This window comes from Pleurodeles waltl, chromosome 3_1 (genome assembly GCF_031143425.1).
Source record: "Pleurodeles waltl isolate 20211129_DDA chromosome 3_1, aPleWal1.hap1.20221129, whole genome shotgun sequence".
NCBI lineage: Eukaryota > Metazoa > Chordata > Amphibia > Caudata > Salamandridae > Pleurodeles > Pleurodeles waltl.
Genome location: NC_090440.1, coordinates 927,055,189 through 927,080,229, shown reverse-complemented (window position 1 = coordinate 927,080,229; position 25,041 = coordinate 927,055,189). Strand labels below are relative to the sequence as shown.

General features: G+C 39.4%; 1 protein-coding gene across 1 annotated transcript in view; it reads left to right on the top strand.

Annotated features, from left to right (window-relative positions):
* Positions 1-25,041, top strand: part of MACO1 (macoilin 1) — a 239,647-nt gene that overhangs the window by 94,165 nt on the left and 120,441 nt on the right. The window contains exon 6 of the mRNA XM_069223924.1: positions 4,642-5,140. Within this exon, the coding sequence (XP_069080025.1) occupies positions 4,642-5,140 (499 nt within the window). The remainder of the gene's footprint in view (positions 1-4,641; positions 5,141-25,041) is intronic.

Sequence of the window (25,041 nt, the reverse complement as noted above, 5' to 3'; positions counted from 1 at the left end):
TCAAGACCCAGTGACTCAATACGTAATCACAACGGATGCTTCCATGATAGGGTGGGGAGCACACCTCAACCAACACAGCATCCAAGGACAATGGGACAATCAGTAGAGACCGCTTCACATAAATCACTTGAACTACTAGCAGTATTTCTAGCGCTGAAAGCATTTCAACCTATAATAACCCACAACCACATTCTTGTCAAAACAGACAACATGACAACAATGTATTATCTGAACAAACAAGGAGGGACACACTCAACGCAGTTGTCTCTTGGCACAGAAACTATGGCATTGGGCAATTCACAACCGCATTCGCCTAATAGCGCAGTTCATACCAGGAATTCAGAACCAGTTAGCAGACAATCTCTCTCGGGATCACTAACAGATCCACGAATGGGAAATTCACCCCCAAATACTAAACACTTGCTTCCAAAGATTGGGAACACCGCAAATAGACCTATTTGCAACAAAAGAAAACACAAAATGCCAGAACTTCGCACCCAGGTACCCACAGGCTCCATCTCAGGGCAATGCGTTATGGATGAGTTGGTCCGGGACATTTGCATACGCTTTTCCCCCTCTCCCACTCCTTCCATATCTAGTAAACAAATTGAGTCAGAACATACTCAAACTCATATTAATAGCACCAACTTGGGCACGACAACCTTGGTACACAACACTACTAGACCTCTCAGTAGTGCCTCATATCAAGCTACCAAACAGACCAGATCTGTTAACTCAACACAAACAACAGATCAGACACCCAAATCCAGCATTACTGAATCTAGCAATTTGGCTCCTGAAGTCTTAGAATTCGGACATCTAGACCTTACACAGGAATGCATGGAGGTCATAAAACAAGCTAGAAAACCAACCGCAAATAAGTGGAAACGATTTGTTTATTTTTGCCATAATAATCAAATTCAACCATTACACGCATCTGCTAGAGACATCGTAAGCTCCTACTACACTTACAAAAATCAAAGTTAGCGGTTTCATCCATTAAAATACATCTCACCGCAATTTCAGCTTATCTGCAAATTACGCATTCAACTTCATTATTCAGGATCCCAGTCATAAAAGCATTTATGGAGGGTCTGAAAAGAATTATCCCACCAAGAACACCACCAGTTCCTTCGTGAAACCTCAACATTGTCTTAACACGACTCATGGGTCCACCTTTTGAACCCATGCACTCATGTGAGATACAATACTTAACATGGAAGGTAGCATTTCTAATTGCCATCACATCTCTAAGAAGAGTAAGTGAAATACAAGCCTTTACCATACAAGAACCTTTTATTCAGATACACAAGCATAAAGTAGTTTTGCGAACAAATCCTAAATTCTTACCAAAAGTCATATCACCGTTCCACTTAAATCAAACAGTGGAACTCCCAGTGTTCTTTCCAGAACCAGACTCTGTAGCTGAGAGAGCATTGCATACATTAGACATCAAAAGGGCACTAATGTACTACATTGATAGAACCAAACAAACTCGCAAAACAAAACAATTGTTTGTTGCTTTCCAAAAACCTCATACAGGGAATCCAGTATCCAAACAAGGCATTGCCAGATGGATAGTTAAATGCATTCAAACCTGTTATATCAAAGCAAAAAGAGAACTCCCTATAACACCAAGGGCACACTCAACTAGAAAGTAGGGTGCTACCATGGCCTTTCTAGGAAACATACCAATGACTGAAATATGTAAGGCAGCCACATGGTCTACGCCTGATACGTTTACCAAGCATTACTGTGTGGATGTGTTAACAACACAGCAAGCCATAGTAGGACAAGCAGTACTACGAACTTTATTTCAAACAACTTCAACTCCTACAGGCTGAGCCACCGCTTTTGGGGAGATAGCTGCTTACTAGTCTATGCACAGCATGTGTATCTGCAGCTACACATGCCATCGAACGGAAAATGTCACGTACCCAGTGTACATCTGTTCGTGGCATGAGACGCTGCAGATTCACATGCGCCCTCCCGCCTCCCCGGGAGCCTGTAGCCGTTTTAAGTTGATCTTGAACATTTGTAAATTTGTAAATATATTACTTTTAACCACATTATGTACATACATATTTACTCCATTGCATGAGCACTATTACTATATACACAACTCCTACCTCACCCTCTGCGGGAAAACAATCTAAGATGGAGTCGACACCCATGCGCAATGCAGCCGAAAGGGGAGGAGTCTCTCGATCTCGTGACTCGAAAAAGACTTCTTCGAAGAAAAACAACTTGTAACACTCCGAGCCCAACACTAGATGGCAGGATGTGCACAGCATGTGAATCTGCAGCATCTCATGCCACGAACAGATGTACACTGGGTAAGTGACATTTTCCGTACATTGCATGGACATCTTCTTTACTTATTATGTATGTGTACATACACAATTCTTCACTCCTTACTTTACCCTTCTGCCGGAAAACAATCTAACAAAAGACACGATGCCCATGCGCACTATCACCGAGAGGAGTCACTCGATCTTGTGACTCGAAAAAGCTTCTTAGAAGAAAAACGACTTGTAACACTCCGAGCCCAACACTAGATGGTGGAATATGCACAGCATGTGAATCTGCAGCACTACGTGCCACAAACAAATGTCCACTGGGCAAGTGACATTTTCCGTTCTGTCACTGCTTTGTTGCTCTTATATCCTACAGATAACTGAACATATAAATATATGAAAAAAGGACTGCAAGTTAAACTATTTTCTCGAAATGCATTGTTTTGATAGGGGAACTCAGCAATCAGTATATAATTCTAATGTCTGTGGGTTTAACAGGAGGGTTGCGGGTTGCTAAGTTAAATCCTAGTTGGTGCACTGGGGAAAAGTGGTGAATATTCATAATGCTAAGAGGTCCCATCCTGTTACAGTAATGCAGTTCATTAGTTTAACAATTTATTACACACAGTAGAATGTTGGCTGCACAATTTAAAAAAATTATCAACTAAAACGATACCAGTCAAACTGCTGCAAAATGTGTAAAAGATTTGAATGAAAGCATTTTCTAGTATTCTTTGGAAAAATTGTTTTTCTTTTCTGTCTCCATGATCCCCCACTCTGCCCTGTCTCCTTGGAAAAGCCATGGCATCTATGCAGGCCTCATGCATGTGCCAGACTGTACTTTTTGGCACCCGAGAAAATGTTTGTGAGTACTTATGATATAGAGGAACATGGCCAAAGGCAATGTTCCTTTAAAGTCATGGAACTCTGAGGAGAATTGCAGTTTCATTAAAATGTACACTTGGGTACTTTATTCCTTATAATACATGATCACTCCAAAGTCCTTCCTGCAAACCACTTAAATCTTTGCTGTCTTTCTCTTTCATTTGAAATAGGAAGTATGGTTGCAGACATATAGAATACAAGTGAACTCTAATTTGAAATTAAACACATGAACAAATCTGTTAATTTGATGGAAAATGATATTCATATCAGTCTAATGTAAGTCAGTTTTAAAAATTGCTGAGGCTCAGAATTTCTAGAAGAAAGACGTTCTATTTTTCCAGTAATTATCTTTATTGTTGTCAAAAATATTTGCTTTAATCTCTTCACGGTTTGTTTTAGAAAAATAGACCATAAGATTGAAATCCCAGTCAAGTTTGTGTATTATTTACACTGCAGGTGCAGTTAAGTTCTTTGACCTGCCTTGCTGCTGGCTCTGACAGAAGGCATCATGGCACCAGAACTCAATTGCAATAAGTCATTACAGTTGAGCAGCTACGTCATTTGATTTATTATTACAGGTGACTAAAAACGTCAGAAATCACCCGTATCAAGAAAACTCGAAGATGGATTTTATACATGGATTGCAAGCTCCTGTGTATTATAAATTAGCGAGGAAATTGTGTTCTATAATAACCTGAACATACCATTTTCAAGAAAAAGCTTCATTTTGGTCATTGCACGCAGTTCTTGAAAAAGCTGAATGTGATTTGTTTACAACATTGAATGAAAGCAAGTTTTTATTTTTTATTTTAAAACATGAAATCTACTACAATTACAAACTTTAATAATGAATGGTGCAAGAAGGGAAAGGATGGAAGCTGGGGTTTTTCACCCACCGATTACAGTATTGTTAATTGTAATGAATGCCAGAGATTAGACAAGCTATATTAATAGTGGAGGGATGGGTGTAGACGTCTCTGCTTGATTTGCAGTTGAAATCTCATGTTTTAATGTGTATCAGCATAGAGAGGTAAGGGAATTTATTAGTACACTTTTTTATTTTTTTGGCATGGAATTGCTTCTCTAATGTGTAAGGATGTCTTCAGTTTAATGAAACCTACAGTTAATGTGTAAGTGTAACTTGTCATAGAGTTGTGTAGAGTAATAGATTTGTGCTTCTTTTCTGAGGTAATCTCATTTGAACAACTGTTTTAATGACAAACTTCTCTGTTGTGGATGCCTAATTTTGCGTTTTCAACCTGAGAACTAGGAAAAAAAGTCTGTTTGTGCGGCCCAAACTTTGTTAAATTTGACACAGCTTACAATGTAGAACATTACATCGAATATTCTGTTATTTTGCATTCTGCGTATATACATCATTCTACCCATTATGAAGTTCCTCTTCTTACCAAGAAAAATTATGTTGCTTTACTAAATTTATTTGTCTTTTAATCCGCAGCAGCCAAAGGATTATCGGATCTGGATTCTACAATCCTTTTACAGCACAACGGAAGCATAACAAACAGTAAAAAGGTGTCTACAGCATTGCCAGAACTTGAATACAGAGAGAGGGTAAAAGAAAAGGACAAGGATGCCAAAAAACACAACCTTGGAATAAATAATAATATTTTACAGCCCGTAGACTCTAAAGTTCAAGAGATTGAATATATGGAAAATCATATCAATACCAAAAGATTAAATAATGATCTTCTGGGAAGTACAGAAAACCTCTTAAAAGAGGACTCATGCACTGCATCCTCAAAAAATTACAAAAATGTAACAGGGGTTGTGAACTCCTCGCCACATAATCATAGTGCTTCTAATGGGAGCATTCCTTCTTCTAACAACAAGAATGAGAAAAAACAGAAGTGCACTAGTAAGAGTCCAAGTGCACACAAAGACATCATAGAAAATTGTATTCCAAATAACCAATTTAGTAAACCAGACGCACTGCTAAGGTAAGTTTGAGGCCTGCTTTATGTCTTTGTAATTATTTATTTTAGTATTTGAATTCTAACATAGTGATGCATCTTTTGTGTGTTGTTTATTTGTGCATCCTTTCCATGTATCACTTTATGCATTACCCAGTGAGGTCATTTCACCCTGGTATTATTTCTGATACAAAATGTATGTAGTTTTAAATGTTGAGAAGAGGTGGTTTTCCACTGCAGGGTGTCTAGTTGCCTAATGGATTGAGTGCACAGATAGAGTTGTGTCGCTGGATAACCTTTGATGAGAATATGAACTGCATGTTCTGGCTAGAAAACATTTCGAACTAGTCCTTTATCCCCTTTTGACGTAGGTGGGTGTCAAACTGTTTTCTCTCCTGCTTGTCTCTGTAGACTGTCTACTGACCTTTCCCACAAACACTAATTTCACAGTGACTGTCCACTGCACTTCTGACTTAATATTGAGGAGGAGCAAAGGCCTATAGTTTTGCCTCAGAGCCCTGCTGATCCACAACGTAGGACTTGCGTTTGGTGTAATGTCCTTGCCTTAAATCCTCGGGATCCCCTGGAGCAGATATTTTCATATACTGTCATTGCTATAGAACTACCTTAGCTTTTTGTTTGTGACCTCACACCAGCAGAGATTGGCTTACAGTCTTTGTGAGCTACACTTTCTTGATACACGTGCAGATGGAACATCAACAAAGAACATGTTTCACTCTCCACTAATGTGACATATCATCTAAAAAAAAGTACTTTTGCTTTACAGAGATGTGATTGCCCCATGAGTGTAGTGTAATTTAAGGTGCTCACTTATGTGACTGCTCATTGTTGGAGAATGGTTTTGCCTCATGCATTTGTGCAGTCACATTTGTGGAGAATGATTTTCGCTTTCCAGGTTTGTGATGAAGTATCCTTGGAGAATGACTTCCTGAAATAACTCTTTTGCTAACATATGTACAAATAACTCTGCAACTACCTTTTTACAGTGAAGCCTTTTATTCCAGTTACAACAGAATCCGAATGGGCATTATTGCGTATGCATTGATGTTCACATTAACTGTGAGTCTGACTAGCTAACTTGTTCTTTCACTTGATATATTGCACAGGAGAAGTGACTTTTGTCGACCATACACTTCTTGATGCTTTTCCAAAACACTGCCTTCCTTTTGTGATAGAAATAAAACATTTTCTGTAGTATATGCAAACATGTTTGTACACTATTTTAAGATATAAAGTGTTGCATTATTAGTCTCCTGTGATTAATTCATACTTTCAAACTAAAGTCCCATTTTGGTATGTATTTCGAAAGCGCAGTTGAGGTTCAAAAGCAATAAAGGCAGTATTTTGAGTTTTTAGTACAATATGCTAACAATTTAGTTTAAATGAATACACATTCTAATATACAGAAAAACTGCTGTTTTCTTCAGCCTCACAGGAAAAAGCACTAGTGCTTCTTTAGAGTAATGATGGCTTCCTTATCGCCAAATCCCCTCCCTCCTGCTCTTTCGGCTTTGAATCACAGGCTCAGCAATGTTTGGTCGCTTTCTTTTCCCAATTATTTCATTAAAATGCCATCAATGTCTTAAAAAAAATAAATAGGTATGACAAAGGACATTACTGGGGAGACCATCATTTTGACATTTTCCAGGCGCCACCTGCCCCATAAATGTCAAATCCGCTTTTTTCAGCCGGGCAGGTTATTCCAATCCGAATGTGTTAAAGGCTCACGCTTATTGTGTCCAGGTGTGATGCGGCTAGATATATATTGAGGTTTTTAATCATTCAGTTTTCATTTAGCACCATTATGTATTACACTCTATAGCAGTACCATAGAACCAGAGGATGCTATGAGAATTAGGGTTTTGTTGCAATTCAAACTATCTAGCATAGAACTGACTATTCATCAGTAACTTTAGAAGTTTCTTGAAAAGACAAAGGTGGATGTACACTAAAAGCAAGATCCTGATGGGATAAGCCACTATGTCGATCTCATGGTTACCATTAAACCTCATTTGAACCTTCAGAAACATTAAAAACACGACCAGTTGTGAAGACAGTGTAGACCTCTACCAGGTGCCTTTACAGGTTGAAAACAATGCTGAGTACTGAATGGATTACCGAACCCTTTTCAAGGTGGAATAACAGTTAGATTCACATTTATGAAATGTAGGACCTTAAGCAGTTTTATTGGTTTGAATATGAGTTCATAATTTCTATGATTATGCTTAGACATGGTACTGCCTTAGACAAATGAGCTGGAGCATATTTATTTGGATGAGCCCCAGCACAAATTAATTGTTTACATGTATCCTTGCACCGATTTTAAAACATTGTTTACACTTCCACATGTGTTTTCAGTAATTATGTTCTAGTACGTAAAAAATGCAATTGAAGCTAAGTCATTAATCCAACTGTTTTTTGTAAAGAAAAAAGGAGGATGACTCGCCTTATATTCGGTATCTAAGATTTATAACAGTTTGTCTTTTGCAAAGGTGTAAGCCACTGACTTTTGGCTCCAGTGCTAGCAGCTGCCTGAAACAACTGTCTGTGTCCAGTGAGCTTTTAGGATGTCTGCTTGCATGTAACTGACCTAGAGGAACAGGAATGTGTGTATTTTGAGTACAAAACTGGCTTCACAAATGCAGAGCAGGTCCTTTCATTTTCGGTGCTGCCCCTCGAATCTGGTGCTAAGCATTCTGTGCAATCTTTTTTTTTTTTTTGTTAAAGTTAATTAGCCCTAGTTCCTGCTTGGTGCTATTTAAAATGATTCAGGTTGATGGGACTGAGGCTGCAGGTCTTTTACATAGATGAGGTCCCCATATAAAACTCTACCTACGTTCACTTAAGGTTCATCTAATGGTGATTTGAAACCAGCTCTGGGACGACCAGTTAAGCCCAATCCTATTCACCCATCCCTTTTTCTGGTCCTTGTGGTAGTAGAAATATGCCTCCTTGTTGGTGGGGTGCCAGGGATGCTTGTTCCATCTCCAGCTCTTGAGTTCCCCTACTTCGCATAATAAACATAGGAATTCTACTGTGGAAGCTCCTATCAGTACTTTGTGAGACAAGTTGGATCCTCCCTGCATGTGAACATAATGAAGTGACACACAATCTAAACATTTTGGCTGCCAGTGGTCAGATTAAAAGTAATGACAGATATGACTACACAGATATAACACCAGAGGAAATACGGATCATCCAGTCCATGTAGCTTTGCTGTCTCACAGTGACTTAGTTGAAATGCACCATGAAGCATATCAAGTTTCTGCGATGCAGCTTTCTTTGAAGGGTATTACTAGAGCAGTCTTGTGCAATCATTTCAACAGCCGGCAGAGCTCCAATTGACTTTAAGCTTTTTTGTTCGTGGAAGACTTTGTCTCGGTGGTCCTTAAATCGCAGCATTTCTTATGTACAGGAAGATACTTAGAACTCATCCTTCATCCCAGAAATGCTGTCAGAGTACCATCAGGACAAAGCTCTTTCTCTTGACCGGTTCCCTCATTCCTCTATTTCTGCCGCTGGGGTAGCATTGATCTGTGTGGATTTCTGGTTGAACTGAATGAGAAAAATTAGTTTTGTGACCTTTGAAGATTATAATGCCAGATAAGCAACATCTAAGGCTGCTATTGCTAGTATAACATTGTATTAGCTATTTGTTACAGCTGGTATAAAGTCTAAACTCAGTTCATTATCCAGGCACACTTTACCAGGGCTAAGGCAACACCTGTGGCATTCTGAAGGCATTTACATATCATATATGTTGGGTGCCTTAATGGTCTACCGCAAACTTCCTGCTTTCTATACAAATGCTGGGCTTCTTCTTGGGTTGATGCAAAATGTGGTTATGGAGTCCTCTGTAGCCTGTTTACTTAGGTCTAAACTGCTGGATGTTGCTTTCTCTTACTACTTTCTGATTTTGAGTTGGTGCTGTGAAATTCCACCTAGTAGTTGAGAATGTGAAAAGGAGAGGATGCAAGAGCTGGATAAGGTTACCTTTTTGAAGGCTGGGTCGCTCTTGATATGTAGGTTCATTCCCACTATAAATTCCATTCTGCCCACCACTCAGTTACTAACTTGCATAGTTAGCTCTTTTTTAAGTAAGGGATCTGGTAAGGGAGATGCAGATAAACTAACTAGCCTAATTAGCTACTATTTCAGTATTCAGCCATAAAGGTCTAATATACATTTGTTTGTGTGCATTTTGTCATAAAATGCCCTTTTCTAACAGAGAAATGTGTAAAAAACAGTGTTCCTATAATAATATGAGATATTCACCAATAGCCTCTGTAGTCGACTGTCTCATTGACTGTTCTACCACATTGGCTCTGATGCCACCCTGTCCAGCAACAGATTACTAAATGGCCAGCCCCCCAAGTGTCACTCCTTACATATTTCTGGTAACACTTAAGTACTTCCACACAGTTGTCTTACCATCTTTTTGTTTATTTACTTGTGTTACAGTTTTATATAGCATAAATATGACTCATGTTGGTATCGGAGCACATTGCATAAGAACAGCAACAATTGCATGCAAGCAGTTTACCTTAGCAATGTTCCAAAGTTTAAATACTATTGATAAGCAAAGTCAATGCTTTGCTATTTACATTTCGAGGGCAAACCCACTGTCCACAGAAAAATGCACTATTAAAATTGCTCTGAAGGGAATGGAAGAAATGGGTGTTGATCCTCATTACACAGTTCTACGTGCCTGACAAAAAACAGTATTTGCTATTCTGAGTGAGCGGCCATTTTTCTTTTCAACACAGCCTCTGCCATTTGGACTAGGAGGCTGATTTAGAGTTTGGTGGAGGGGGTTACTCTGTCGCAAACGTGATAGATATCCCGTCCGCCGTATTGTGATCCTATAATAGCCTGAGGAGATTGTAATAGAGTGGACAAAATATCCGCCACGTTTGTGATGAAGTAACCCTTCGGCCAAACTCTAAATCAGGCCCTAGGTTTGTATTTTGCAGAAATAGGTTGGATTGCAGTTTAATTGTTGAGTAGGTACCCCTGCCCTGTTGTTGGGACCTCTAGAAGCAAAAAGACCATGTATTGCCTACTTACCTTCACCCTCAAGCTTTATCCATTTCCTTAGTTCGTCATCAACCCACAACAGACAGAGCAAGTGTTCCTGTCAGGCTGATAGGACAACGACTTGGAGTTCTAACGACCAGTCCCATGCAACACTAGCCTTCCCTTTCCACGCCATGCCCCTGGTTGTCATTGCTTATTCAACAAGCCAAGACCTAGATCGGGAGCTATGTCATCTGCCACCAACAAAGAGAGCATCCTGCTGCCCTTGGCATAGCCATTCACAGACCTAGGAGTAAAGGGACCTTCTTACAAGGGAGAGTAGAATACTGTCTATACCAACCTCATTTCATTTAACCTTCCATTTCCTCTTTACATTGAGATACAAACCAGTTATGTTTTTCTGGGTGAATCAATTATGGTAGGAAGGATTTTTGTTATCTGAGTTTTGCTAGCACCCAAGTATACACTGGGACGCTGACTGATATCTCCCAACTCACTCATTTCACCTATTTACAAGGAGTATGCCACTTGTTCTTAATATTTTTCAATTCATAGTGATAATTATCTACCTCTGATGTGCTCTGCTTGTTCTGTGATACCTCAGTTTATTCCCCACTCATGGTTACCCTTCATTCCTCATTGATTACAGTGGTTAGGTAGATCATTTGAGTCTTCCCTTTGCCTGTCATCTTGTGGCCAGTCTGTAGGTCCCCCTGCTTCCATCAACTGTTGATTAGTCATCTTCACTCAATGGGCCACTTACTTGATTAAAAACCCATTAAGGTTTGACTAGCCATTACTATAGGTTTACCTTTGATTCCCTACTGTCAACTCCATCCTCTATGTCAGGGTAATGGCGTTCATATCATTTGTGTTACAATGACTTCTTTAGATACAACACCAACAGAACTAAAGTCAGAAAACTAGTTAAAATGGGTTATTAAAGCAAACTTGAAAAAATGGAACAATGACTGAAGTCCTCTTGTAGAGCGTTAAAGAGCATACTTCTGCTTCCAGAACTGTGCTTTGGGTTAGGAGATGCTATGAAAGTGTTTTGTTTGGTAACCTCAGTGGCTTCTTGAATTCTGGGGAAAGAGTACTAAACTTGAATTCATGCAGCAAACATAAGCACCTAAATTCAGTCTGATTCTGCCCAACAAACGTATGACTATTACTTCAGACATATGATCTCACCCACGTTCTAGGCAAACAGTAGCTTGAAGACCATCTTTTTGAAGTCCCCTCTTAGAGGAAGTTTGTATGATTGTGAGATTTAGGAAATCTCGTTAAACAATAACTTCCAAATGAGCCGAAATCTGTTGAAACTTTCTTTAAGTTCCCTAATAATTATCTGACCAAAAAACTCAGAAAGCATTTGATGAGGGATCCTGAACACAAACTTGTTTTACTTGCATTAGTAGTAGCAATGAGCAACTTTGCTTTCATGCCACAATTACATGTAGGCAAGCTTACTGATTTTCAAGAGTGGATAAATCATCTAACCCAGCAGTAGTATAGTCTGCAGAGGACTTGAAACACAAGCCCAAACTCTGAATATTGGCTGTGGTTAACAGACTTATTGATGAATAATAAAAAGAAAGGGAGAGCCCTGCTAGACTCCGCAGTCTAATTTAGTATGGCAGACGGGAAGGACAGTAATCTAACTGCTTTTGAACTGTTGGCCCGAAATGACTGAGAGCATGGTTGGCTTATGGCCTCCTTGGCCACTGAAATCAGACTAGGTATGAGGATCAAGTGGCCACACTTCTCACTGCATTGCACAAGTCCAGCAGCACAACATTGCTAGATGTCTTGTCCATGACATGGTGGATATTTTCTCAGATCTACAGGACAGAGACCGCACTGCTGTTTTGGGACTAACTTGGATCCAAAGATCACAGTTGACTTGCACATACATATCCAAAAATACAGGGGTTGTCCATATAACCCCCCAGTCCCTGGGCTACAATATGACCAACAAAAGATTATTGTGAATAACTAAGGAAAAACATCAATGCATCAAGATGCACTGAAACAATCAATTATCATTGAGGCAAAGTTTTATTCTCAATTGTTACGTAAATTGCACAATGCCCAAACGTCTGTATTGATTCCAATAATACACACAGGTCACTGACCAAACAAACGCCAGACACTAAAATCCATTCTTGTCTATATTGAATGTTTGCATTTATGCCTGTAAGGAGTAAATTAAGTAATAAAAATCTGCCTATTTAAAGATTAGGCAGGATGAACTCTTGAGTCTAGGAAAAGCAGTATGTTCCTTGTACGATTAGGCCAGATAACCTTTGGATCCAGGACAAACAGTCTGTTCCTTATTACCTTTTCATATTTCTCTTTGTACTAAGGTGGTTGTCCCAGCTCATCCAGGTTATAATCCAGCTGGAGGTGGTCGTGTCCTCCCAGGAGTAATAGGCAAAGGCCCTGTAATTCCTTTTATTGCTATTCTAATCTTGATGTATTTATACTTTCCCTTATTTATTGATTGTAGTCTTTTGTTGGTGACTTGTAACTACAGTCACACAAACTTTACAGAGGACTGGTTTGCCAGCAGTGGCACTATAATTTGTGTCATCCTTAAGCTCCAGGTTTTATTTCTTAAAAACTGGGGCAAGAATGGCCCACTCGTGCGACCATGACACATGCCTCTTTTGGAGAATAGTGTTTATGATGACTTACAATTTTAGGAGAAATGTTTGTGGGATTGAGGAGTGAACATCTGTATTTGGGGCAGCATCACATGTATGGTTAGTCAGCTTTAATCACCTCAAATTATTAGGTTGAACTTACTTTTTGTTAAAGTTGCAAAACTGGAAACAACATGTCTGATTCACTAGATCCCACCATTCTGGTCCACAAACTAGTCTGCACCAAACTATCTGTGGGCCCATTCCTTTTAGTAACCACTAATACAGCAAAAGGAGTAATTGAACTGCTGCATAGCTCAGTTTAAGCTGCTCTTTATAAATCATCACTTAGAAAATAGTTCTAGCAGGTGTGGAAATGAGAAAATAAAATCGTCCTGGTTTTAGGGGTAGCGCATGAAGAGAGTTGGAGGTATATATCTACTTGGAAAAAACGTCTTTATGTGAAACTATCCAAAAGCGATATCTCCCTAGTATACTGTGACTAATGGGGGATCGGGGTTTGAAGAGTGCAAACAAAGTTTAATACCCCTCCCGGAGGGCAATAATGAAGGGCACTATTTGTCCAAGTTCTCTCTTGGCCTTAACTGCATCTGAGAGCGATTGGGCCGCCTTCAGTAGTGAGAATGTGACACAGTGACAAAGCATACAATTTTTCAAGGTTCCACAATGGTTCTTTGACATCCAAGGGCAGCTGGCACTGCTGTTAATTTTGTTGGGTTCTCTAAAGCCTGAGAAGAGTGATACTTTCTTGACATTCCACTCTTGTGAGGGATGTCATTGGGAGCATAACAGCATCAAAAAAGTCTGGGTCTTGCAGCACAGTCATAACAATGCCTCAGTTAGGGGGCTTAAACCAGTTCACCGTTCTTCGACAGGAGTCAGTTTGTCTTACGTATAATGTCTTCAACAATTCCTACTGATGATATCTGGTGGGCACTGAAAAAGGAGTGCACTTAATTTATAATGTGTGTTTTCAGAGGATTTTAATGACCTCTAAGACTTGAACATTGACCAGTCTGCAGTTTAGCTCTATTTTAAGGTCTAACACAATCCTAGTGCTTGCCAATTTCTTTCCCCTTTGCCTCTAGTCACGCCTCTATTGCAGTAGTCAACTTTTTAGATTTATCAAATTTCTTTAGTATGATGTCTTGCTCTATCATGTCTCTTTGCTCATGGCCCAGATCACCAATCACCAACTTTCTGCCTGTTTCATTTACAACAGTGTTGGAGTTCCACATTGACCCTGCTTGTCTCTGGTGCTTTGCTGAATGCCTCCTCCCACCCAGGCCTAACTTTAGCCCAAAGCTGGCCTCGGCCTCAGTTTTCTGTTAGCCCCAGGTAAATTGACAACAACCTCTTGGTAATAGAGGGACCTTATCTGACGGTAAAAGGTAGCTGCTGGCCTCATTTACAACACTGCACTACTGCTCTTAGTAGAGGCTGTTGCAACTTTTTAGCTTCTCGTATGCCAAGGAAATCTGAGTTTTGATTCTCGACCGGATGAAATTAAAAAAACAGACAGGTTTTTATTCTCAACTACGGGCAGTTTTTAGCTGACTGTTTGTGAATGGCGTCTTGGGGACCATACCAGTAATCTACAGCAATCTTAGAACTCACTCATGTCTTACCCTTGGTTGGTTTTTGCTTACTTCCTATTCAATGGCTTGCCTTCATCTTCTTGTATCTGTCCCTCTCAAGGAGCATGGCCTCCTTACGATTGACTGACTTGTATCCTTCACTACTTATATTAATGGAGCTACATTCTTTTTCTTTTTCTTTCAGCAGTCCGAGAGTGCATGTGTTTTCCACCTCTCTCTCTCATATTCTGCTTCCCCATCTCCAACCACCTTCTGCTCTATATGTTGCTCACCACTGCTCTTGCACCTGTGTGCTCCTTTCCCTGTTCAGTACCCACCCCTACCTTGCATGTTTTGTTGCCCCATTCTCCTCTCCACCCTGGTTTATTTATATTCTTTTTTAACCCCCACCTCCATGGCTTAAAGCTTTTATGTTGCCCACCCGCACCCCCCTTGCTTGTCCCTAGGCTCCTTCTAATTGTAGTCACTCCGCTTTCGGAAATATGCTTTTGCACTAGAAACTAAATGTTGTAGTTGTTCAATAGGTATGCACATTCATGTTTACTTGTGTACAAATGTCACAACACAGGTGCACTTTTTTTTCCCCTCCATGTCTCATGGAGGTGTCCTTACCTTTTTTTATGCCTCACCTAGACTGCGCATGCCCTGTCTCTTTAAGACATTTTGTTTATTCTGTCAGGTTACAGCCTGCCCGTTGCTTACTATTGGTTGGAGGCATTGCCACCCTCACATGCCTGCTTCTATGTGGTCTGTGTGTGTCGGCTTGACTTCCTTTTCATCTGCCTAAGCCTCTCATGGAGCATTCCCAAAGTACTTGTGTCCTTCCACTGCTTCTCTTGTGGAAGCTATGTGTTTCTGTAGCTTTAAACAGTCCCTGTGAGTTCATGTCACTCACAGCTTAAGTTTCAGCTTTTTTTATTTATTTTTTTACATTGCCCGTTTATTTCTTTATGCCTGTGTAATTCTTAATTTTCAAACAGTTTTTCGTGCAACCAAAGGCAGCATATGCATTCATGTTTTGTGCTCTTTACAACTCATTTTTTTAGTGTAACTCCTGTACACGCCAGATTGTTTGAACAGTCCTTACGAGTGCATAGTTTTGTTTCCTTTGCCACACACATCCTGAGGTTTATCTTTTTTTTCCACATTGCCTGTTACCTGTTATTGTTTTTATTAATATAACTTCTTTTATGTATGTATAATCCAGTTTTAACTGTAATGTACTCAACACTACCTCGGTCTCTTCCCAACGGCCTCCCCGATGTCTTCCCTGCTGCCATCCCGCTCTCTTCCCTGACACCATCCCGCTCTTTCCTGCTGACACCTCACTCTATTCTGCCCCGCGCTGTGCCACTCGACTCCATGCTGTGCCGCATGATGCCACGCTGTGCCACTCGACGCTGTCACTCCATGCCATCAACTATCTGTACTCTGTTCACGCTGCGCTATGCCTCTCTCTCTGTGCCTCTCTAACTCTATTTAACTTATGCTTCTTACTCTACGCTTCTCTTACTGTACGCTTCTTACTCTGTGCCCTCTTTTACTCTACGTCTCTTACTCTACGCCTCGCTTATTCTATACCTCTCTACTCCACTAACTTTTAGCCATGCTGAACAACAGTCATGCTGCTGTACAACAAGGCTAAAAGACATTGGCAAAGCCATTGTCTCTCATATAGGCAAGACTTATTGGCTTTGCCAGTGCGTGTCCTCATTGCCTGTGACACCTCTCAACCCCATCTTTCATTGTACCCTGTTCGGTGTTGTATGTAGTGGTTAACTAGGAAATAAGTCAAGTGGTGGATTACCTGTGGGGACATTACCATTGGTGAGTGGTCTGCTAAAAATCCCCAGCAACACCCATAACATAGAAACTAAACATTAACAAGCCCTGAGGAGGATTCTAGTTAATAAGACAAGGTTTGAAAAGATCATCTTATAAAAAATGTCTTGCCCTATATTGTCAGACACAAAAAATGTTACCAATTTAAAGTTGATTGTGAAGTCATATACCAGAGTAATAAAGTCAAGCAAGAAGATATGACCATTCTATACTTTAGAAATGTTCCATGCAAAGAACATAAGAGAACTGAACATATTACATTGTAGTGTAAATGTAGACCTGGCTGAAAAGATTAAATTCATTTGATAATTTATTAGGGGGTTACAGGTAAAGTGCTCTTAAAAAAAAAAAAAAAAAAAAAAGTAAAATAAGAGAGAACCTAGCTACGGACTTATTCCAATACAGAATTTCATGTGAGTGTTTGGGAGGTGAAGCTTAAATTTTTCACTTTGTTCCGTTATCAGAATCATTTCAACTACCGACTCAAACATTTTATAGACCATGTTTAGTTTTCAGCCGTAGCTTTGTCTGTTTTTTAGCAACAAGAAGCCTTTTCAACTTTGCTGTAATTATTGCTCATTTCTGACACTTGTCTGATTTCAGAAGTTCTGATTTATTTAAAAAATCTAAAACTAACTTATTATATGACGTGTTCAGTATAACCAGACGTGTGTACATCTTTGAAGGTTTCATCACTTTTCTCACTATTTTATATCAACTTATGGGCTAGCATACTTCTTTGCCCCTTTCCTGTGTTTGAACTTTTTATAATTTTTTTGCTTTGCTCTTACTAGCTTGTCACAAGCCTGCCCATTTGATAAGTGGTACAGGTGGGTGATTGAGTGCATGCAATCACCCACATCTGCCCAGCCAATAAGCAAATGGAAAGGAGCAGATAAATAGAAGATAAATAGATTTCTACATAAGCATTTGGTTGAAACCAGAGGTAGCAAGCATTTTCAAGTCTTGCTGCACTACATACACAGTTGTTTTTTTTTTTGGTAGATTGAGAGTTGATCTAGCCACTTGGAGAAGAGTTGAAAAAGGAAGCTGTAGGACACTAGTGATAATGTGCAGTAGTGAATTTCACAAAACATGACCTGCATTAAATGCAAGAAAGACTTAACTTTCTGATAGTCCTGTTATCAGGATGGGATTTCTGATTAGTTGATATATATTTTTCTCTAAAACAATCACTTTCTATTAGACAAGATTTGGTAATGAGTCCAGATGACAAGGCAGCAATTCAATATCCATAAAACAGTGCCCCTCTAGAGCACCTTTTGTGTCTGGCCTTAGACAGCATTAACTGTGACGGAATACTGGTGTATCCCCCCCACCCCCCAAAAAAAAATACACATACAGAGGTTGATGGTCAGCAGGCTTCATCGCTTGGTATATTAAACTGTGATTCACATATTTCTACTGCCCACCACACCATACGGGAGTGGGTCAGCCCTCTTTACCCATTGCCTCCTTTTGCTTTGCACGATTGCACAAATCCTATATTCACATCTGCCAAAAATAGTTTTTTCAGTTCAGTTGCAAAACTGGTTCCAAGTCTTCTTTTTTATTGTATATCCTATTTAAATTCCAGTGCTCCTTCATAATGTTTGTTATAATGTGTTTACATGACACAGTTGAACTGTAGCTGCCTGTGTTTTGTTAGGTGGCAGTTTATTTTTGGCCTCTCCATAATTGATGACAATAACATGGATAACACAACTGAAAGGCTTTTTATTCAAAAGAAAATTGATGATTGTTTAAAAAAACACATTTTTTTAATTATAAGCATAAGTTTCCACGTTTAGGGTACAGCATATATTCTTTTTCCATTTTATTTTTTATTGCAAACAGGTGCAGTATTTTTGTTTTTGTTTTAAATTAGCCATCGGAACAGCTTGCCAAAGCCAGACGTTCTGACTTTAAAAGTGCTTGTTGTTACTAGGACATGTACGGCATATGCAGCGCGTCTCACACATTTAGCTACAGGGGTCTTTCTACAACACACTGTGAGATGTGCAGCTTCTGTCATGAAAGTATTGCTATCCATGTAATTTCCAGTCCCATAATGCATTGCACACACATTTGTGCTTTAAAATTCCTCACTGTTCTTGAGAAGCATGTGACTAAACAGGTCCTCTATGGCTGCAAACACTGTAACATGTACTTATACCAGTTGCTCAACAGCCCTCACTTCTCTGCAGAGGCTAGGAAACACCTTTGTTACACAGGATCCACATAACCATTCAATGATTATTAAAGAATGTGTAAGAAAGCCTTGGCTGCATGTAATTTCATTTTGCCTGAAAGGTCGATGATATTGGTCCTCTCCAACAGACTACTGAAGACTTACTTACTCGTTCCTAACATTATCTTTTGTGTATACTTGTGGGTGTCAGTAGAATCAGCAAGCAGTGTCTTTGATACATTGGCCAACATTCTGTCAGACAGAACCAAGCTAAAATGAGTTGAGCATCAAAGAAATTTATGTGGAGAAAAGCTAACATTGAAAGTATTCGAGCAGTTTTGTACATGTGGTTATTTAGCAAGTAAAACTGATGCCTTACGTAGATTTTGTTATATTAAGGAGACATTGCTTCATAACGTAAAGGATAAAATAAAAGTGGTGGATGCAATGGTAGTTATTGTGGACCATGTTTCAGTCCATATTTGTTTGCTCACTATGCCACAACAAACTGGGCTGGCTGTATGAAAATCAGCCTTGGTTCTACTCCAGTAAAATTAGTCCCGTGTGAGCTGTGAAGCCATGTCCCCTTTTGCCTTCTGAATGGGAGATTTGCACTCCCAGTTCCTTTTGAGTCCTGTCACAGGATATAGAATCCACTTGTGAGCATTCCAGTCATACTTGGGGTGTTTCACTCAGGAAAATAAAGTGATGAATTTGTCAGTTGGAGCTCCGTCCGCAGCCTCAGCATGATCTGACCGTAGTCAAAGGAATTGTACAGATTTAAGTAGTAGTTCCCTATTATTTTAATTGAGTGTTTCTACAGGTTCCAAAAAGTGGTAAATACTGGACAAAGGTTTGAAGACGCCAGACTTTGCATGATTGAGCATTGTAATAGGAATCATTGGTACCAGCTGTAGTTAGAGCCTTTAATGGCTCTATCCTCCATGTATGGAATATTTTACGGTATTATAGGTTGCTGGCTGATCCACTAACATGAGGACTTGATGTGGTCTTTATCAAGTGTTATCAACAACTCCCAGTATGCATGACTTGGCATTTACATACTTTCTTACAGGGCGTGAGGCTGCACTTAGAGTTAGAGATATAGCTTCCCTAAACATCACATTGTACTTCTAAGAAAAAAGTGTTCTTGAAGTTTGAGGTAGCAATGTTTCGTAAAGGGCCAAAATGCAAAGCATACAGTCTCATTTGGCTTTGGAACAACTGGCAAGACAAACACTAGATCCCCCAAAGCACATTCGTGGAAATGGGGTCCAACAGCAGATGTTCCAGTTACAATCTAAATCCCCTGTTCACTGGCAAATTTTAGTTTGATTATTTATTTGTCAGACTGCAAATAGAACCGTGTTTGAAATGCAGCAAAACCTCACTGGCTTTGTTTTTGTAACTTGTAATGGTTGCCTGTTGGTTAAAGAAGTCTAACCTTGACCCGGATGATTATTGTAATTGCACTTGTAAAGCAATCTGCATGGTTCTTACATAGCTAACCAAACGTACCTCTTGAAACTAATACGGGAAATCGAGTGCTCCTGAGTTGTTTGTAAAGGGACTTCTGTGCAAATGTTAACTCAACTTCTTATTCCTTGGTGTGTCTTGTTGGATCAAAATGAAAGATGTAAGTTGTTTTGTTCAAGAAAGCCTAACAAGCTCCTGTCTAAAGGTGAGTGAATGGGATAGAGGAGTGTCTGTTCCATTTTTAGATCTAAGGAAGGTCAAACATCAAATGAATACCTTGGTCCCGACCTGAGCAGGCGATGCAGACTAATATTTTCATGAGCAGGCAGAAAAAAATGGTAAATATTATTTAGCAAAACTGGCTCTAAATTGTGCCTTCCTCGCTTTACTTACACCCTTGTTGCATGTGGTACTTTTACAGTGACCGTCCATTACATTTATATGAAATAGCAGTAATCCTTAGTGATTTACTAAGTGGATCACTGATAATTTATTTTAAACTTATCTTATGCCTTCGAGTCTTAAAACGAATATGACGACTCAGACTCATCCCCTACCCTTTGCATAAGGTCTTTTTATTTATGGCTTCTGCTTTCATGGTTTGTCTGGCGCTCCAACCGCTTCTGTATAAAAATGACCATCCATTCGCCATCAGGTTAATTGTTTCTTTTCCCATAGAGCCTGTGCTTCCCTTGTTCCCCGTGTGTGATTCAGCTTGATCAAGATCTGCATTTTTAAGAATTTCTCCATGCCATTTTCTTACAAGAGCCCCATCCCCTCCATCCCACTCCTCCTCCTGGTCAAATTAAATTGAAAACCCAGGACCCTCAGGCTTTCAAGCACCTCCAGTATGTTATAGACTTTCCACCCTGATCTCTATACGTACTGTCACAAAGACAGCGCAGTACTGGGTGTTTTGAGAATTCACGTGGCCAATATATGGGTTATTTCTCTAGTGCTGCCTCTGTCCTCCACTTATTTTGTTCTTTGTTCTCTCACATTTATTCGTCGTAATAATGGTTTTCAGCATCCCTTCCCCTCAATCTATTGGTGCCACGTTTTTTTAAAAAACATCTCAAGGGTACTCCAATAAGTGCTACTAGTTCCCTATCAGATTTGACTTTTGGGATGTTAATCCTCTTTTATCACGCTCCTTCACTGCTCTGTTAGCACGGTGACAAGGCTCAGAGTTGGCTGCGTTGCCTTTTCCTTTCCCATGTTCCCATTAGATGGAAGGCTAATGTACAGTCATCTTTTGTTTCTTTCATTTCTCCATAGTAAACCAAGCCTTAAAAATGAGTTGCTTTCTTCTGCTGTTTCTTTGTGAACATGTTCCACATTAGATGCAAGCAAATAGTACTTTGTTTACAGTTGCCATTAGGTCACAGCACAGATGCTGCCACTTTACTTTTCTGTGACTCAGTCAGGTCCGCTCTTGTGTTTTCATCATACCTTCACTGTTGAGCCTTAAACAAATCGAAGATGGGGCATCTCTAGTGAACAGTAGATTCAACTATTTTGGAAAAGTGTGCCTCCCTTCCCCCCTACTCTAGCACCCGCATAGTACACTAGGGAAACCTAGCTACACTCCTTGAGGCCCAGCTCCTAATTTGAACAATCATTTACTAGCATGCAGCTTGAACAAACTAAAATCTCTGACATTGGCTTGCAGAGAAACTGTTGTCTTTGATCTTCGAGATGCATCATTACCTATTATGGTCTCAAGAACAATCTCTGATTCTGTGGCTAAGGTAGTTACTCCTCAGACTGATTGTATACTACTGTTTCTTATAGCTGTATCATTGTTCACTACATTTCACACCAGTTAAGAGCTGCAGAGCTCCACTCGAGTAGCTTCCAAGAAGCCCAGTATATGGGATACTTTACAGTTAATTATCCCATCTGTCTGCAGTCTCTGCATTACATTGTACTGAGGATACCTACATCAACTTTACTAGGATCATTTTCATCTGACATATTGGGGGGGTCTCCACGTGGCCCTTGAATTTCTCACCTGACTTTGAGGTTAACTCGAACTAGTAAATTGAAAGGAGGAGAGTTCTCAGCCGAAAGCTGAAAGCTGCCAGTGGTTAACGTTTCGAAGAAATACGTGAAATCTCTTTTCTCCTACTCCACTGTATGAATTGTCACCAGAACCAGTGCTGCTAGGCAATAGAGAATTGTGTTATTCTCATGCAACACAAGTGCCATCGTTATGGTGATCTCTGTTCATATTGTACAATCCGTGCAATACTACCTGTGTGAATCAACATAAAACTTTGTCTTGACCAACATGAAAAATGTCAGAGATGAGGAGAGAATTGCCAAAAGTTCAATCATTTTACCATCCCTTAAAAATGAACGCTATTCTGTTAACTATTGCTTACATGCACCTTAATGTTTGTCTTCTCAGTTCCCGTGATCACAAGTAATAATTGATTTTTTTAAAACCATTATTTGCAACCTCAACAGTTTCTTATATGTTCTGCTGTCAATGAACCTAGTGTTTCATATAGAGTTGTGCCTTTCTGGTAGAAAGGGGAGAGGAGCAGGTCTCCCTCATCAATAAGCTCTCCTAATCATGTTATTTATACAAAACCCAAGTGTTGTGAGTCTGGAAGTTGACTTAAATCTGTCAAGGCTCGCAGTTAATCAGTAACCACTTTTTATAATAATTGTAATGTGTGTGGCTACTATAGCACTCCTTTCACAGCCAGCTCATTTTATGAATGCCTTCTGCTACATGCTTCATCTTACCAGTTTCATTTTTCTTTTCATCCATCAGGTGTTTACCTCAAGATAATCTAGTTACGATTTCAAAGTGAAAGACCGGAACCTAGCCTTGGGCTACATCACATTTTGTGTAGTTGCCCTTTATTAGATTACATTTCTCACATCGAATATCAAAATGCTATAGTCACTTACTGATCTTGTTCAATAGTCTCCTTGCTGCAGTTTATCTCTGTGTATTTTTGTGCCATACATGGTCATTTACAATTGCTATGTTAACTGTCGAATCCAGCATACATCAAAAGTGCATTTGATGTTCCTGGCATTACATAAACCCAGATGACCTAAATGCTTTACATTAATCACTTCTAATTGTGCAATTCATACATCAGCTCAAAATATATGTCCATAACATCAGTTTACTTGTAGGTGTCTCAGTCAAAAATCTAGGTAATTTTTGAAACATGTTTGGTTATTTTAGAAGCCTTTGTTTACCTCTAGTGAGATCTTTAAGGGTAGCCATATTATCATTTAGGTACATATTCTCTGCACTCCATCAAAGAACAAGCTTCTGCTTAGGCTCCAAGCCCCCTTCTCCAGTACTGATATATATATTTGTAATTTTATTTATTTATTTATTTTCAATGTTTAGAGCATTTTTCGCTTAAGCATTTGTAACAGTTTCCCCACAAAAGGTATTCAAACCAAATTTGCATCCTTGTTTTTACCCTTATTTTGGGGACTTTAGATTCCCCTGGGGGAGCTGGGGATATAGCCAAAATAAAACAACTTTGTTTGTGGAAAAAGTGCTATTCAAGAAGTGTTCAGTTCCAGTTCAAAATACTGCATCCGAAAATTGCTGCGCAGAGATCACCCTCTTCCCAACTTTAACGAATAAGCAAAGTTGTTCAACTTTTTCTAATTGTACTTTTCACATTTTCCTAAGTGGTACCTAATTTTTCCTACTTCTGTTGTTTTTACACACCCTTTGTGGTGGGAACAGATGTGAAACCCATAGGTGAGCCTGGAAAGCTAAGTACGTCTGAAATTTAGATAAAATTCAGAATTCAGCAAGTGTTCATTTGTGTTTATTGTTAATGGTTTCCTTAAGAAAATAATTATTGAAATAAACAACGAAAATAAGTAGGGAAAGAATAGGGGATAACATTTTCACCTGTAATTGTTTTGCCCCGATGACCAGTCTACAACAGTAGTATACAGTTACATCCATCAGATACTTTTGATCACAGGGATATATAAGGCTTGTTGGTTCCACATAAATGTGAAATAACCAGAACCAACAATTACATTGCAGCTTATGATTTTTCATAGTTTACCGAAAAAATAAATGAAAAATGGGTATGAAGGCAACCTATGCTTTTTTAAATGGTCACAAGATTCTGAAGTTAGTAAAAGTGGTTAGTTGTGATTTAAATGCCATTTTGCAAAATGTTCTTTCTTGCATGTTGCAAAAAAGGAGAAATTTAGTTCACAATAAATATTTCTACTATCCTTCTGATTAAAAATAGTACCCCACGTGTGTGGCTGGACCTAGTGTCTACAACAATAAAGGCCCCTTATCCCAACACGAAAACATCAAGTTTTTGCCTTGAAAATTGGCACATTATGGTGATGTGGGTACTTTCTGTATTAGGGCCCGTAATCGGGTGCCATCTAGGGTAGCCTATTAAGCCCAGGCATTTATATAAACTAGACACCCAGGAGAACTTGCATGGATTCCACTACCTTTTCTTGCCCAGAATGCCTGCAAACTTCAAACTTTCGCTAAAATTATGCATAACCCTGTAATCTGCGGGGATCCACATAATTTCCAGCACCCAGTGTTCCCACACTGTTCCTCATAAAAAACTATGGTCCAATTGTGTGGCTGGGCTTGTCACCCATGCCAGGAAGGAATCAGTCAAAACGTGGACCTTGTGAATCTAATATAGTGTCAATGATGTATTCACATAGAGGTTTAATCCATTTCAATGCAAGTGCTCTAAATCCCCCTACTCATAGAACGCAGCGTTTCTATCATAACTTGGGGAACGCATGGTGGTAAGACTTGGGCATTTGGCTGAAAGTGCTTTAGTTTTCCTGCTACTAATGATAAAAAATGAAAATACCAACGGGCAGAAGCAGTTTTGGGAATGTCCTATACAGCTTGAGTCAGAAAGTACATTGGCCAAGACAATCGTTTGTCTTCTACTGGTCTTCATGTTATAATAGGTACAACTATATATGAACTGTAACTTCTTATGTCCATTTAATTGGACCAAGTCTTCTAATTAGGAGTTTTCTCTCTCCGTACCCTTCTGTTACTATTTCTTGTCCATGTCACTCTTGAGACCGTCATTTAGG